The 16,942-nt window shown below is 44.9% G+C and overlaps 2 protein-coding genes across 4 annotated transcripts in view; one reads left to right on the top strand and one right to left on the bottom strand.

Moving 5' to 3' along the window:
• Nucleotides 1-3,577: 3,577 nt before the first annotated feature.
• On the top strand, nucleotides 3,578-9,474 carry BBLN (bublin coiled coil protein). Of its 2 annotated transcripts, XM_074974044.1 has the most exons (3): nucleotides 3,578-3,786; nucleotides 4,897-5,035; nucleotides 6,746-6,797. In XM_074974044.1, the coding sequence occupies exons 1-3, from the start codon at nucleotides 3,699-3,701 to the stop codon at nucleotides 6,750-6,752; spliced, it is 234 nt and encodes a 77-aa protein (XP_074830145.1). In that variant the 5' UTR covers nucleotides 3,578-3,698; the 3' UTR covers nucleotides 6,753-6,797. The 2 variants fall into 2 exon arrangements, with proteins under 2 accessions (XP_074830145.1, XP_074830144.1); XM_074974043.1 differs by lacking the exons at nucleotides 4,897-5,035; nucleotides 6,746-6,797 and adding an exon at nucleotides 7,674-9,474 and having other exon boundaries at nucleotides 3,601-3,786.
• The window catches only part of CIZ1 (CDKN1A interacting zinc finger protein 1), a 23,882-nt gene continuing 16,395 nt past the window's right edge, over nucleotides 9,456-16,942 (bottom strand). The window contains exons 12-16 of one of the 2 annotated variants that reach the window (XM_074974041.1): nucleotides 16,776-16,889; nucleotides 16,213-16,389; nucleotides 15,353-15,422; nucleotides 14,085-14,206; nucleotides 9,456-10,123 (exon numbers count right to left, since the gene is read on the bottom strand). In XM_074974041.1, the coding sequence (XP_074830142.1) occupies nucleotides 9,524-10,123; nucleotides 14,085-14,206; nucleotides 15,353-15,422; nucleotides 16,213-16,389; nucleotides 16,776-16,889 (1,083 nt within the window). In that variant the 3' untranslated portion in view covers nucleotides 9,456-9,523. The remainder of the gene's footprint in view (nucleotides 10,124-14,084; nucleotides 14,207-15,352; nucleotides 15,423-16,212; nucleotides 16,390-16,775; nucleotides 16,890-16,942) is intronic. The other variant, XM_074974042.1, reaches the window with a different exon arrangement.

Below are 16,942 nucleotides of genomic sequence, written 5' to 3'. Positions count from 1 at the left end.
TGATTGGTTGGTTTGTTTGCTGCGGCATCATTTCTTCCCAGAGGCAGTACTGCACAGGGGCCAGCATCCCCATACAGAACTGGGGACGGGTGGGAAGCAAGCCCGGCGCCACCGGGGGAGAGAACGTTTGCCTCCCCAAATGATTTTCAAGCCCCCCGCCCCATCATTGCCAGAAAAGCCGAAATATGTACAAAGTTATACAATGTTAAGCAATGAGCAGATGGAAGAGATTTCATTTGTTAGATAACTTATAGAATCACGGAGAAATGCTGACTCAGTAGCCACAATTTCTTTTTAAACTCTTAAAAGTCCAAGTATTTCTAAGGGACTAATTACTCCTGGAAGGTTGTTTTGTAAATAGTGACATTCAGGGGCTCCAAAATACCCATTTGCCCCTCCAGTAATGGGAGCCTAGAATTACCCTGATCGGAAATGGTTATAAATGGCACAGGTGAGTTGAAAAAATAATCACACTGGTAGCAGATTTCAGAGTAGCAGCTGTGTTAGTCTGTATCCGCAAAAAGAAAAGGAGGACTTGGGGCACCTTAGAAACTTAACAAATTTATTTGAGCATTAGCTTTCGTGAGCTACAGCTCACTTCATCAGATGCACTCCTGTAGCAGAGAATGTAACATTCAATGTAATAACCTATGCTAGGATGACAAGTGCTATAAAATCCTGCTAGGTTGGATCAGGGGCTCTCAAACATTTTCACAGTGTGGAATATATCTTAACACAGAGAGTGTCTCATGAACACCTCCTTTCCTGATGCAATTAGTGTTTTTTCCTTTGAAAAAAAAAAAGAATCAAACCCACCACCTGCTTTTACTCTTAATTTTATCTGCTCCTCCCATGTTTGTTATTAATCTCTCTCACTGACACATGCTCACTCCTCTGCTGTCTAGACCCTATTCTTTCCCCCTGCATAGGGTTCCCTAACAGTTGGTTTCTTGCTCCTCTGGCTATGCTGTCCAGCCACCAACTCCTTTTCTTCACTTAACTCTCCTGAAAATATTATCTAGCTGCCATATGGATTGCAACTCTAATCCCACTGATATCTCCAGTCCCTGAGTGGTCGTGCTCATTTCCTCTCATTATTTATGTAATAGCTGCTCTCAGCAGAAGTTTATTGTTTAATGTTTATTCCTTGTTTCCAGCTTCTTTTACAGGTGGCTTTTCACTGTAGTGAAACGGTAGTGGACACCTATAGCAGCAGTTGGAAACAAGGAGAGCCAGCACCATGTGACCAGTCAGATCTTTGAGAATTATCAGCAAGTGTTCTTCGGCCAACATATTGGGAACCCCTGGATTAGATCATTTTAAATATTATTTAAATCACAGAATTTGCTGAATCATTAGCAAAAACTCCAAGACACTATTCAGCTCATACAAAGAGTGCAGTCTGGCCAATTATTTTTCCAAGTATTAGAGCTCATACCTCTCAGCTACAATACATAGTGGGCCCAATTCCATCCTTCATGCAAATTACACTAAGGATTAATTTTGCTCACAATGTGTCGTGTGAATATTGAATGCCACGCTTGGGAACAGAGCTAGATGATTAGGTAAAATCTCAAATAGTCCATGACTTTATGGTAACATTCCAAATCAATAAATAATTACAATTAAAATTCCATCTTTGTAAATTGCTTTAGAATCACAGGGTGAAACGCAAGAACAAAATATTCAGAGTATCTAGTAGTTGTCATACTAGCAAAGCCAGATTTATAGTTATCTGGCTTTTGCCATGATGGATAATTAAACCTCAGCACTTTCATAAAGATGTTAAAACATACAATAGGAATAAAAAATAATAGTAATAGTTTCCACTTCTATAGTGCCTCTTATGCAAGGATTTCAAAGACAACTACTGACATTAGTTACATAAGCCTACTTAATTGTGAAATTGTATTCCACCATACAATAGGAAGACCTATAACCTCATGCTTCAGGGCAATTAACTTTTGTCACTTATGCTTGGTTATGCCCATAGTATTATATTGATGAGCATAACTGTGTTAGGGCACAGGATGGGCCCCTAACCCAGCAGAATGTAGTCAGCTTATAGTAAGGAAAGATACAGAATGTACTGTGATGTTGAGGATATGACCCTTCATTCCTTGTGCATTGAAAATTCCATCTCAATTGGAATTCAAAAACTCTTCAAATCAGTCTTTGCCCACGTTCAGCTCAGGGACACACTGATGCCCTAATTGCAAGTTATTTTCATCTCTAAAGATATATCCTATAAAATGGAAGAAATGATATAATGATATGATTTCCCAGGAGAGGTGAAACATGTGACTAATATCAAGTCTAAAAAAAGAAATCTTAGTTATAAAAAAAGGCAGAGAAAATTGTGCTCACTGTCCTAGGGAAAGAGGAAATTTGAAAGTGACCTACTAACTGTGGTTACAATTATTAAGAAGAAAAATCAAGAACAGTTGAAACAAACTTTATTCTGTTAAATACAATTAAGCTACATTAAACAAACCATTAACTAAAACTGGATAGATTAAAACAGGAAGGGACTATGCTCTAGTGGCAAAAGCAGAAGTCTGGGTATCAAGAATCCTGGGGTTTAGCCCTGGCTGTGTCACTGACTCAATGTGTGATTCTGGGCAAATTACTTAACCAACCATCCTCTGTCTGACCATATGTAAAATTACCTCACAGGAGCTAATGAATGTTTACAAAGTGCTTTAAGAGCTCCAGAAATAAAGGCTCTATACAGGTGAACATATCTCCTGAGAACATCCCATAAACATATTTCCTGAGAACAGTCTACAAAGAATAAATATACATGTAATAAACTGAGATAATTAGTATGGATGGAATAAGGTTTAAGAGAAAACCACTGTAGAAGGGGAAAACAAAGCAAAGCTATGTGAATAATTTATTCAACACATTTTCTGTTCCCAAAGTGGTCTGTGAGTAGCTGATAGATTAGTTTCAGAGTGACAGCCGTGTTAGTCTGTATTCGCAAAAAGACTCCTTTTCTTTTTGCTGATAGATTAGTTCACTTTATTGATTTGAATTTATTTGCTGGATCATTTCTGTGAATAACTTCTGATCAGCAGATTTTTCTCGAGCAGCTGTCAGCCAAAATGCTTAACTGTGGTGCTTAGTTTTGGCGGGGACACCCAAGCCTAAACTCTGACTGGATGATTGTGGCTCGTAGAGCCAGCTTGGCTGTGAGCCTTCATACTCCCAAGGTCACATTGGGTTTCTGCAGATACTCTTCTGAGTTCGCTGAATATTTTTTGCACCCATGTAAAATCCTGCCAGCAAATCCCTCTGCGATGACTGCAGAGAGTGAGCACAAAGAGGGAGGAACATAAGCGTCCAGGGAGGTTGGAGGTGGGATCCCGCCTCTCTGTAGGCAGACGCCCCCCGCAACTATAAAGTCTATTTGCTTGGCTGCCCCTCGCCCGCCCGCGCCGCTTGGTCAGCCCCTCTTTTCCCATAACGATAGACTTTACCCCTGGAGCGCGGCGGGGCTGGGAAGGATGTGACCCTACACGGCCCCGTAGGATCCCGGCTGAAGTTTCCGAGTGGCTAGCTTAACCTAAGCCCCGCCTTTTTCCGGGTCAGGGGCGGGACTTTCCGCAGTTCCATCCGGGAAGGGGCGGGCTTTCCGGTGTCTCAGCGTCCAGCCGCGACCTGGGTCCTGTCTGGTAGCGGGACTCGGTGGCGGCATGTCGGGGCCGAACGGGGAGCCGCAGGTGCCTGCGGGAAACGCCGGGCGCGGCGAGGAGGGGGACGATGACGGCTTCGGGGATACCGGTAAGAGAAGAGCGGCCGGGACCCCGCCCAGCGTCCCCTCGCCCGGGGCGGGGAGCCGCGGACCCCCGCCCTACTCTGAGCGCCCTGGGGCGGGGAACCAGGCTCCCCCTCCCCAAACTCTCCTTGCTCCTAGCATCCCATTGCCTGGGGAGAGCCCTGGACACCCTCTCGCCTCAATCCCCTGCTCCAAGCATACCCCCCTCCCTAGATAAACCACAGACCCCCAGCAGGCTTGCTCCCAGCACACAGCCGTCTGGTTAATGATAATCAGATACTCAACACAACTAATATTAAGGAGAGGGAAGGATTGCAAGCCAAAATAGGGAAATTACAGTTTAAAGAGTATTGAGATGTATTCAAGTCAGCAGGACCTGATGAAATTCATACTAGGGCATTTAAGGAACTAGCTAAAGCAATATTCAAACCCTTCACAATTATCTTTGAGAACTCCCAGAGCACAGGTGAGGTCCCAGAAGATTGGAGAAGGGCAAACATAGCACTTATCTTTAAAAAAAGGGAACAAAGGGGACCTGGGGAATTATATCCCAGTCAGTGCAACAATGATACTTGGAAAGATATTGGGCTATAAAGAATAGCCAGCATGGATTTGTTAGGGACAAATCCTGCCAAACCAATCTACTCCTCTTCTGGAAGGGAGTATCTGGGGTCCTGCAGGGGTCAGTCTTGGGTCTGGTGGTATTTAAATATTTTCATTAATGACTTGGATAATGGAGTGGAAGGTATGGTTATAAAATTTTCAGATGAACAACAAACTGGGAGGGGCTGCTAGCACTTTGGAGGGCAGGATTGGAATTTAAAATGATCTTAACAAATGGGAGAATTGGTCTGAATTCAACAAGAAGAAATTCAATAATAATAAATGCAAAGTACTTCACTTAGGAAGAAGAAAAATCAAATGCACAACTGCAAAATGGGGACTAACTGACTAGGTGGTGGTACTGCTGAAAAGAATCTGGGGGTTATAGTGGATCACAAATGGAGTATGAGTCAACAATGTGATGCAGCTGCAAAAATGGCTGCTATCATTCTGGGGTATCTTAACAGAACTCCTATATAACACACAGGAAATAATTGTCCTGCTCTATTCAGCTCTGGTGAGACCTCAGCTGGAGTGCTGTGTCCAGTTCTGGGCCCCACACTTCTACAACAATGTGGACAAACTGGAGAGATTCCAGAGAAGAGCAACAAAAATGATAAAAGCCTTAAAAAACCTGACCTATGAGGAAAGGTGATTTTTTTTTTGTTTTTAATTTAAATGGTGCATGTTTAGTCTTAAGAAAAGAAGGCTGAGGGCAGACATAAGTCTTTGAATATGTTAAGGGTTGATATAAAGAGAATGGTGATCAACTCTTCTCCTGTCCACTAAAGATAGGACAAGAAATAATGGGCTTAATTTGAAGCAAGGGAAAATTAGGTTAGATATTAAGAAAAACTTCTGAACTAGAAATGTTGTTAAGATCTGGAATAAGGTAGGTTGTGGAATCACCATCATTGGACAAACACCTGTCAGGGATAGTTTAGATCGGGGTAGGCAACCTATGGCAGGTGTGCCAAGGCAGCATGTGAGCTGATTTTCAGTGGCATTCACACTGCCCAGGTCCTGGCCACCAGTCCGGGGGGCTCTGCATTTTAATTTAATTTTAAATGAAGCTTCTTAAACATTTTTAAAACCTTATTTACTTTACTTACAACAATAGTTTAGTTATATATTATAGACTTATAGAAAGAGACCTAAAAATGTTAAAATGTATTACTGGCATGCAAAACCTTAAATTAGAGTGAATAAATGAAGACTCGGCACACCACTTCTGAAAGGTTGCCGACCCCTGGTTTAGATTTAATTAGTGCTGCCATAGTGCAGGAGGCTGGACCTGATGACTTCTCAAGGTCCCTTCCAGCCCTACATTTCTATGATTTTATAAGACTAAACCACCCAACATGCTCATTTGGTGCCTTCTAACAAAATCTAAGAGCTCCTTTCCTGAAAAAATCCTTGAGGATTTCTAGGACTAAAAAGGCCTTTCATCATACTGTTCTGGGAAGTGACAGCACAACAACTAGTTACTAGCCAGGAAGGGAATATCATGTTTTAGACCTTCCTCTCCCTCCTGATGAAAAAGGTATGCTTAACTAAATAGTCTTCTATGACAATTCCTTTGGGAATTTGAGCTTTATGGACTATCACCTGCCTCGAGAGCCTTTCTGCTGGGTCCACTTGAGCTGTCCGTCCAACTTAGAACTAGATTCTGAAGATGTCAGGGGTGTTTCCTCATGAAATCACTCAGATCCTTAGAAGCTGATGATTCTTTTGTTACTGGGAATCTCTATTGTTGGATTTCAATGGGAAGTCCTGAGATATGATGAGTTTGCTAAATAATTTATCACATCTCTTAGCCTGTCCCACAAAGCTCTCCCAGTTTGGAAGCAGGGACTGCACTGTTTTCTAACCCTGTGCATTCCAGTCTCAGGAAGTCACTTCACAACTTTAATTTAGAATGTAATATCAGAATTAAGGTATAGCATTAATCGCTTTCAGCTGTGGCATGTGCTATTCAAGGACTTCCACACTGACTTCTAAAAGATTTTGGGAGAACCAGTACTTGTGTTCAGGGTCTTGGTACCTGAAAACAGCTTCACTATCAGATCCTCTTATTTCTCTCCCCCACATGCTTCTGATGTCTGAGTGCAAGCGGCAGAGAAGTCCCCTTCAGACTGCGGTCTGTTGTTCTAAACAATGCTGTTTGAGGACTGGTTGTTGCTGCCCCTTGCTGTGTTCAGCGGAACAGGTCTAGTGATTTAAACATTAAAAATATTCTCTTTCCATGCAAGCTCAGGTTGACCCTGTGTGTGAAGTGAAATCTGTGGCTCCTCCTGAGGATTGGATTAGATCATTTTCTCTGCAGATGTACATGAAAACCACATTTTTCCTTTTACTTAGGGCTTGATGTGAGTGCTTTTCCTCCTTCCCCGTGCAAGAAGCAGCATCCCAAGTAGGTTTGAATGACCTTTTGGACCTAGTTTATGCTGGTTGTATGGCATGATACATAGATCCTGCAGGATGGTTTACAATGAATCCTTGCTTCCTAGTGTAGTGTGTTAAATGGTAAAGCAAGACCTATGTGGTCTCTGCACTGGGTCAACAACTTCAGAAATTAAGGGGATAAGTGCTGTTCATGGAAATCAGAATTGGTCCACATTCATCCCTCTGGCTACTTTTCCCCTTAGGACCTTATGAGATGTTCCTATTCAGCTCATTCAAAGGGCTCCACTTTATTGCACCTTTCTCCTTTCCTCCTGCTCCCACCACATCAGCAGCTGTGATGTTCTGGAACTCTTTCCAGATTCTTATGTGCCAGGTCCTAGAGTGGCAGCTCTGGAGGTTACACTCTCTGTGCTGTACCCTTTGTGGTAAGCTTTTCAGCAACACCCTCTCAAGGTGTCTGTACCCTGATTAGGCAAGGCCACCTCTAGGGAGGGTGAAGAGATTAATTCACCCTTTTTCTATTCAGCCCTCTTGCAATGTGGATCCCTGTCTAGTGGAAGCTGGCCAGAGCCCAACCACTTACTTGAGAGATTACCAAACAGCTGTCAGATGGCAATTTCCTGCCTGGTCTGTGGCACAGAGGTAAAACATCCTAGATCACATTACCAATCCCCTGAACTATCCAGTTTCCCACAGACCTAGTTTCACTAGTAGATGTGATGTATCATGATACAAAGAGGATGCAGTTGGGATAGAGGACTTGCCCTCTATGTTCTGAGGTATATTTGCAAGAGGCCTTGCTGCCTGATACCTTCTTAGAATGAGTGGTGGTAGTACAAGAATTTAAATTATTCAGGGTATTTTTTTGTTCTCCCTCCTTTAGAATATGCAGCAATAAACTCCATGCTGGACCAGATCAACTCCTGTTTGGATCATCTGGAGGAGAAGAATGACCATCTGCATGCCCGCTTGAAGGAGCTGCTGGAATCCAACCGTCAGACACGCCTGGAGTTCCAGCAGCAGCTGAGTGAAGGGCAGAACATGCAGACTGATGTGCAGGGACCACACACGGACATCTAGTTCCTGCTGTTTGCTGGACAAACACGGTCATAGACAGCGGAGGTCCCATTGGAAGTAAAAACTGTGGTTCAATGTAAAACTTGACTAGAAAAGTACTTGCTGTTGTGCATTCCCTCCAGTGGTTAAATGTTCTGCCCTTCTGTGTGTTGTCTTGTTTTCTCTTCGTGACTGATGCTACATCAGCAAATAGGTGGGTAAGGGGAGAGATGTGGAGTCAATACTTCCAGCTCCCAAATGTAGCTCCAGTTCTGAGCTGACAGTGACGCCATTAGAAGTGGGTATGAGAAGCCTCTCCTGCAAGTATGGGCATTCATGTATAGGCCCCTTTTGCCACAATTAAACTACAAAGGAAAGTGGTGGCTGTTGTTCTGAGGACTGTCTACCTCATAGACTCTTCTCCCCCAGTAAACTGGGCTTCTAAACCTTACAGCTCTGGAGATCCATACCAAATGATGGTGCCATTCTGGGCCCAGACTTGCTCTGTGTTAATTGTGAGGAGGGTAACAGGCTTCTTCTGGGGCTTAAATCATCTGGTTTCTTCTACACTGTAGCTGCAGTCTCCCTACAGTCTACACTTCAGTTAAGCTTACAGAAGTTCTGTGAGGAGAAACATTGGCTAAATGACAGGACTCCAGTCCAATATTCCCCCTTCCAAACCCCTGTAGTGTAAGCTACCCTCACGCTCTACTTCAGGGAGAGTAAAGAGCAGCTAAGTAACTCCTTAAACCAATTTTAGAGACTCCACAGTGGCTTCTGAGAGATTACCATAGAGCAGCCTACTGTGCTCCCCTTGTGGTGTCCCAGCCTCATTGTGAGAGAGGGTAGGGGAGGCTTGCCCAGCAATGCTGTTGTGACAGAGTCCTTCCTGAAGGTCTGGGAGATTAAAAACATGGTTGTAAGACTGCATGACCACTAAGTTGGTGAAACTACTTTGATTGTGTCTGTGGCTTCTGCTGGCAAGGCCTACCATTGTGAAGTGACTGTCAATATGTACAGTTTAGAGATAGTATTTATAAATAAACTTTTAATCATCTTAAACTGAATGTCCTCCTGGAAGCATTTGAGGTAGCCTTGCTTTAAGTGCTGAGAGATCAAATGCCTGAGCTTCTTTCATGTTCTAGTCTAAAACTGGGTCCTGAGTGAGCCTGTTGCCAAGGGCACTGGCTTGATTCCATGGGAAAATATTCTGTGAAAGTGCATAAATTGTGTTCATAGGGGGCTGACTCATCTCCCAGCAGTAGAATTCCCTTTGTTTCTTTCTGCTCACATCAGTATCATCAGGCTTATGACCTGGGAAAAGGGAACCACCTTAGCACAGAAGGCAGTAGATAGCTAGTACAGTGAGAAGTCTCAGTGAGACCAGTCTTGCAGCAGGCTTTGCCAGTTCAAGCAGTGAGCCTTAACTTTAGGAAGGTCAGCTTCAGCAACCCTTTCAGGTTTAACAAAGCTTTGGCTCTCCCAAGGATCTCTATCACATCCCTGCTGTGTAAACAACACCCAGTGCCATCCTCTATTAGACACGCTAAAGCCAGGCTTTATTTTTTAAAATAAAAACAGCAGTAAAGTGGAAGGTTTTTTGCTCTATTAAAGGACTCTGAAAATAAACATTTCCAGCAAATATTGTATGCAAAGGGCTCTCCCTTTAAAGCTGTTCTATCTGGGTTTGCGTCTAGCAGAGCGTCTACGCCCCGCTGGGGTTAGATTTGCTGCTTCTCCTTTGCCTGGAGAGCAGGTGTCTGCCGCCTCCTCTCTGATGCTTGCTGCCCCCTGTTCAGAATCCCCTTCACTCATTGGGTACGGGGGTTTGTCTGTGCCACCCCTTTGCCTGGTTTCATCACTTTCCTCTTCCTTACACATACTGTGTCCCAGCAACTCCCCTGTGGTACTGTCTTCATCTAGGAGCAGGCAGTCTTCACTAGTGGTGGGGGACTTGCTACCCTCATCCTGACTTCCTTCCTCCTCTATGACCAGCGCTCCACATACATCAGTCTCACTGGCTGGGCTTTCACCCCTTCTCACAGAGGGGACCAGCTCACTCTTATTCTCTAGAGACCTAGAGGTTTGTTCCTTTAATGGCAAAAATACTGTATCTTCCTCTCCTATGCCATGATCGGTATTCATTGTCTCCGCTTCATCCTCTGTCTTAGCAGGAGGCTGCTGCTGCTCATCCGATGACTGGAAGCCAGAGCCATGGGAGCACAAAGAGGCCTCTGTGTGTGCTGCTGTGGCACGGTGCCTTCCTGCCTTGTATCTCTGTGCAAAGGAAAAACATGTGAGCGATAACTGGACAGACATTACAGGACACTTTTAGCTGGTCCAGGAGAAACCTGCACAAAGACAGTAGTGAGTGACAGACTGCAATGGCTGGCCTAATCTCCAAACAAAGCACAAGGCTACAGCTCTCTTGGGTGGGCTGCTGAGAGAAGGAGTTCAAGCTCCTAGCAAAAAGTGATGGTATTAAGGTTTTATTCCCTCTTGCATGTGCTAATGTGGCGGGATTAGGTAGAATGAGGCTGGGGATACAGAGCTAGAACCAGACTTTGATCGTTGTTCATCTTGATTGGAGATGATAGATCTCAATAGCCCCATTGAATGTAAGTGAAAGCAAGAAAACTCTCATCCCAACTACTGACTGAATCTAGCTGTGGGGGTGGGCAGGAGACATGCAGTCTTACCCTCCCGATACAAGACTATTGGTTGCTTGCACTCCTTACAGGCATCTTAAAGGGGAATAACTAGTTTAACAAATTTTGCAGCAGCTAAACACAATGAAATGACGTTTCCTTTTGCACTTTGCTCATCTAAGCAATGCAATCAGACTGTCTGCTCATTTACTTTCTGCTTCTTTTGCAAGAGCTCCAAGGTTGGAGGGGGGAAAGTCTCTTCAGTAAAATCACATTTAATGGGATGTTTCTAGGAGAGTATTTTAAGTAGTAAGTATCCCCACTTGCAAGAGTGCTCCAACATTCACTAGATAATGCTGATATAGGGCCTAAATTCACTGTCAGCATGACAATTTATTTGATGGGTTCCTAAACTGAGACCTCCAGGGAGAGATCAACAAGGAGGTTAAAATTGTCATAGCAACTTCAGAAAAATAGTACACAAGAGCCGCATGGAGCCAGCCTACAGAAGTATAACCATGGGATCCTAAGGCACAAGGGGATTTTTCTCCAGTGTGTTAATCAGTCTGAAGGCCTTTACTTAGCCAGGTGGTGATCAAGACTTCTAGAAAGACTATGGCACTAAGTAAACAGCATGGGGCTCCTTCTCTTCCACAGAAATAGGAAAGTGATTGGTGATGCTAAACTTAAGCCCTGGAACAAGGGGCTTGTACTGAACCCAACAGTTTAACTGGACTATGCTATTCAGGTTCTTTTACTGTATCAGCATGTTATCTGAACTGCACTATGGTACTTGGCCACTGAAAGGGCTGCAATATTAGCCATTTGGTACTGAGGACAAAAAGTAAGTCCGCCCTGTGATCTTTCCTGGTTCCTAGAGAGTGAGTACAACTCTTATCACTCTTCAAATAGAGCTCTATGCAGCTCCTGCTTTTGGTGGCACAGAACAGAAGCAGCAGGAGGCTCAGTAAGTCCTAATCTTTTAGGTTAGCTGTTCCAAGAGTTTGTGCCTGCTCACGCTCCTGGTGCCTGAGGAAGAGAGCCCATTCTGCACGGGGAGAAACAGGTAAAAGGCCAAGCTGTCTCCACTGGGTAGACAGACACTTAAGTGAAAATGTTTAGTTCCACTGACAGACAAACATCTCATGCACTCAAAGCAAACTGAATACTTACTCAGCACCAGAGTTATTCTGATCAGCACCCTGCTGCTGCAAGCCTGATGGTGCTTTTGTCGACGCCACAGAACTGCCTGAGTTTAATTTTTAATTAATGTGGTGCAAACCTCTCTGTGGACCCTTTGTCCGTTCCAAAATGATTTAAAATAAACCAGAATAGAGCAGTTTAAACCAGTTTAAGAGCAGGGCTACACTAGCAACTTCAAAGCTTGTGAGCACTGGGAGAGAGGGCTCTTGGTAATCCACCTCCACAAGGGGAGTAGCTCAGAGCACTGGGAGCCCAGCTCCCAGCGCTCGGAGCCTGTTTACACTAGTGCTTTAAAGCGCTCCGACTTGATGCGCTCAGGGGGGTGATTTTTCAAGTTAGAGCACTATAAAATGTTAAGTGTAGCCAAGCCTTAAGTGTCCACAAAGCATTACATACTGGTGTAACTAAATCAGTTTAAAAGTCACATCTTAAACTGGGGCAATTCTTGTTGACCAAGTGCAAGGTAGCTGTTTCCAGATTGGTGCACTGGACTGCCTCAGATGGAAGCTGCTAAGAAGCCTCCAGTATAGCATTCTGGCCAAAAGTGCTATTCACCCCACTTGAAAGACACTAGAAGGCATTTAATGCCAAGACTATGACAGTCCTTAGACCTCTAACCAGCAGTATATGCACAGTCCAGGGAGTAACTGCTTCCAGCTTAGATCACAAGACTCAAAAGGGAAGGGGGCTAGTAATACACTGAGACTAGCCTTAAATATCTGTAGAAGGCCAACTCCTCCAAGTCACACCTGGAGTCAGCTATTTCCAACCACTTCATGAAATATCAATGAATTAACCCTCATGGTAGCCCTTGAGGCCATCCTCACTATTTTACAGATAGGAATGGAGAGGCTAAGTGACCTCCCTAAAGTAACACAGCAACTCACTGCCAGACAAGAGGAAATCTGACTCCTAGTCCCCTAACTATTAGACAACTTCCTTCCTGGTACCCCAATGGGTGGAAACAGTAGCATCTCCCCTGGTTTTAAAGGTGGAGGGGAGGAACACTCACTGCTGCTATGCAGACTCATTTTTAACAAGCTGAAAGGGAATGTAACTAAGTTATTCAGATCAACGTACTGAAGCAAAACAGGGACAAGGGGGACTGATTCTTTCATTCTGGAAGTGATCTGTCTAGGGAAATGGGTGACCCAGAGGAGTAGCTGCAGCTTCACCTGCTGCAAAGATTTTAAGAACTGCCAGTGCACATGGGACACTGTTTCCCCCAGCTCTTGGTAAAGGTAACAGGGATAGCAAGGGGACTGTTAACTCCTTTGCCAGGCTAGTCAAAGGTTAACCTGTCTGAAGACTAGCAGAAAAGCTCCACAGGACACACCATGAAGAAACTATAAATACACAGTGGGAGGAGAAATGGGATTTTTTTTTGCTGAAGCAGGCCTTGGCCCAAACCAGCAGAGGAAATACAAATTGGAATTACCCCCTATCCCAGGAGTCAGGGAATGGCACTTCCATATATAGAAGTCAAGCAATGGTCACTGAAAGGGGAACGAAAAACATTACCGTGCCTCAAGAGCAGCCTGATGGTGACAAAATATGATTACTGCCCTCCCTGAAATCCAAACCCAGAGTGGAGGTGGCAAACTCCAGTCCAGCCATCAAAATTTGCAAGAGGCAGTGCATGAGTTTACAGCTGAAGGCATTCTTGTATCTTGTGTGTGTGGACTGGATACAGCAGAGGAACAGCATTAACTGGCTGAACTCTGTGCCAGTGAAGAGCCTCCAAACAAGCTACCAGAAGCTCCCAAGTTGCTCCCTGCTGCTGCCTAGTCCCTGCTGACCGACTGAACTCTCAACAGCTTACAGATTGGAGTTCTCCATCTTCTAAAACTGGCCTGGAATTTCATTTCTACCATTTTAAAGATTAGTTTCCAACTACCTGTCCCCTCTATAGATGTTACCTATATGTAATTTGAGTGTCAGGGCCTATTTCCAGCATTACGGACACTAAAGCTTCACCTAGACAGATGCGTATCGTCTCCTGCTCTCTTTAAAAGGAGCAGCTTCTTCTTGTCTAGTCCCCCACCAGCTTCACTCATTTGTACTCGCTAAGGGACCAGGAAAGTCCCAGGCTGAATCAGGGATTCCATTTCACAGGTTCAGTGAACAGATCCAACATTTGCTGGGGAGATGGAGGATTTCCAGCTGAGAATGGGTAATGGTGGACATTAGCAGTAGTAAGAAAGCAGGAGCAGAACGATGTCTGATCTACAAGGGCAGTTGAAGACAAGCAGAGAGCATACCAGATGAAAGCTGTGGCATGACGGACACTGTGATGGACACTGAGGACAATGGGAAGGTGCTGAAGGAATAGAGAAGACACACAGGGTGACAAATGCCAGGCCATGCAATTGCCAAAGGGGTCTAACCTGAAAGTTCTCAAAATGCATCAGGGACTTGCAGTGTGTGACCCGGGCAGCGGAGTCACTATGGTAGAATTTGTGACACAGCCTGCAGAGGTAACCTGCGACGGGGACCAGAAAATCCAGGCCTGCAAAATGGGAGGGGAATGGAAATCACAGATCACATTGAACGGAACTCCAAAACAATAAGAATGTTAAAGGGGAAATTAAAAAGGAAAGTTTTGCTTCTGTTAATTGCGGATTTTTCAAGATCGCTTGCTGAATATCTCATTTTACCACAGTAGAGCTGTGGGCTGATATTCAGAGAGAGATCGGGTTGCCAAAGAAAAGAAACTACACAGCATAAAAAAAAAAAAATACAATGGAAAAACTACAGAGACCATATGACCAGCAGTAATGGGCTCAATCCAAGCAGAAGACAGCAGGCACGTGAGAGAAACACAGAAAACATTCACAGCATTAATCATTATTCCATCTGCCACATGATAGTGGAAGGTTACAGCAATGTGGAAAACTGGTGTAAACAGAGCTCTCCCTGTGCACAGAGCAGCTTCTGCTAGTGCATACGCCCCCGTGCCTTTCCCACAATGCGTAACTGGCTGGGAAAAGTTTTAGAAACCAAAATCTGAGCTATTTAGAGATTAGGGTGGTGACTAGAGAGAGCACAAAAGAATGTTCTGGAGGCAGCGCTGCACCTGAGGTCAGCAGCTTGTCTGTTCTGATCAGATACTAGTCTAGAGTGTTCGTGCTAAAGACAGGCATGCAGTTCCATCTCCTTTGTGAAGTCACGGTGTGCTGACCTGGCTCTTCAATGCAGGAGAGAAGCAGCTCTACTGAGGCGTCAGTTCTCGGGAGTGTTCTGAATGGGGCACTTGAGCTCCTCTTTGGGGCATACCTGATCTAGTAACTCTGCTTTCTACATGGCTTGTTCAGCACTTCACCCTTTTGCACTGGCTCCTTCCCCACTCCACAGTTGTTCAGTCCTCCTAGATGAGGTCAAGGGTTCTCAGCCCCACCTCTTGAAGGGCAAGAGGCACCTGCCAAACCCATTTACACTTTGACAAACAGCACTTGCCTTACACTTACAATTCAGATGATCAAACTTCATCCCTTCTCCAGAATCCGCTAACCTTCACTGGTCTGACTTGGACACTGGAGAGAGTGCGGCTTACTGCTGGCAACCCGCTCTTGCGCTGAGGCCCACCCTCCATACAATGGCAGCCCCTGGCCCCAGAAGGCACTCTTGGGCACACTGCTTGTCTGGGTTTGCTTACCATAGGGCGTATCTGGACAGTATCTCTCATTTCCTTCACAATCCTCCGGAGACTTTTCCTTCAGCCCAACCTGAACGAGATACCAAGAGACCATGTCAGTGCATGTCCCCAGCCTGCAAGGACTGTCTACTGGGGCTGCATCCATTGCTCAGCTCCCCTCATGGGCCTTTAACCCTTCCAATGAGCCTGGGGGCAAAGCTGAGGTCCAACATGGCAGGAAGGGGCTTTTGTTTCCTATTTTCCCCTTCCTACTGTAAAATACACCCCTTAATTGTGTCACCATTTACTCCATGCTGCACAGGTTACATTAACAGCATAGTGTATGGGACAGATTAAATCCCGACACAAAGACCAACTATCAGGAGAACATTTCGTTAGCAGGGTTAAAAAACACCCTGTATTTAAGGCCTGAGCTACCTCAACTGTGTCCTTCCCTTTGTTAGTTGTTCTTGAAGGAGAGAGCTATTTCCTCTGGAGAACACTTGCCAAGATGTATCCATCTATGGGGTCCAGTTAGGAACAGGAGCAAAGCTGCTAATTGGTCAGCTAAAGCAGAATGGTTGAGAGTAAAGTCTAAACTGTTTTGGCTACCTTGACAAGGTAGCCAGGATATCTTCTTGCACACTTAAGGGCTCCCCTGTATCACTCATGGCGATCAAAGATCCTCCCACTCTTTGCCAAAAAGCAAAACCATATCTCAAAGTATCTTAGATAGTCCCCATCTTGTCCTGTGCTCTGGGAATGGACTAGATAAGCCTCCAGAATGCCCTGAGCTCAACTGGCCCTGACTGACTGAGCCATTAGGATCCAGCTCGGATGCTCATATAATACAGCCTTCCATTTCTGTTATCACTGTGTACCTGCTTGATGACAGGATCTTCGTTATCTGTCTGCACCACCTCAGAACCTTCCTCTTCACCAATTCCTTCCTCCTCCTCCTCCTCCTCGTCGTCATCTTCAAAACAGCCAACAGCATCAACTGTGATTAGCTCCTCTGAGTCTTCTGGGCCACCTAGCTCCTTCTCACCCAGCCTCACCTGCCAGACACACAGAGGAAAGATCAGACCAGACTAGATTGCTAACTTCAGGCACTCACATAATGTCACTCTTGTTGATTAGGAGGACTGGATAGGACTCCCGGTGGAGTCTGGGACTGCTGCATTGTAGGACGAGCATATGGCATTTCTAGAAAGCAAGAAGGTGATCATGCTCCCAGTCACACATACAGTGCTCAATTATCAGTCTGCTCCTTCAAGTGGTATTAGAATGCAGTCAAGGAGGAGAGGAACCACTTGACTGGAAAAATGATGCATCTCTTCACTGGTTTGAGACAAGTTGGACATATACATACTCCTCCCACACATACCAAGCACAGCCACTTCTGTAACCCAGCAGTGCTTCCCCCCAATCCAGTTCACATTACCTCCTTGGCCTTCTGCTTATGCTCAGGGGACTTCATGTGCTCTACAAACTTCCGAGGGGTCTTGAAGTGGCGGCTGCAGACAGTGCAAAAGGGACGGAGAGAGCGTTTGGCCAGCTGAGCAAAGAGGGATGAGAAGATCCGATTGGTTAAGACAGGCACTACTTTGT

This window comes from Natator depressus, chromosome 16, assembly GCF_965152275.1.
Source record: "Natator depressus isolate rNatDep1 chromosome 16, rNatDep2.hap1, whole genome shotgun sequence".
NCBI lineage: Eukaryota > Metazoa > Chordata > Testudines > Cheloniidae > Natator > Natator depressus.
Note: the sequence above shows the minus strand (reverse complement) of the source record. Positions and strands in the feature narration are given on the sequence as shown.

What these genes read in the sequence shown, in the direction of transcription:
- BBLN (XM_074974043.1), top strand. Translation starts at nt 3,699, where the DNA reads ATGTCGGGGCCGAACGGGGAGCCGCAGGTGCCTGCGGGAAACGCCGGG. An exon ending in TGACGGCTTCGGGGATACCG is followed by an intron (nt 3,787 to 7,673) that starts GTAAGAGAAGAG and finishes TCCCTCCTTTAG; the next exon opens with AATATGCAGCAATAAACTCC.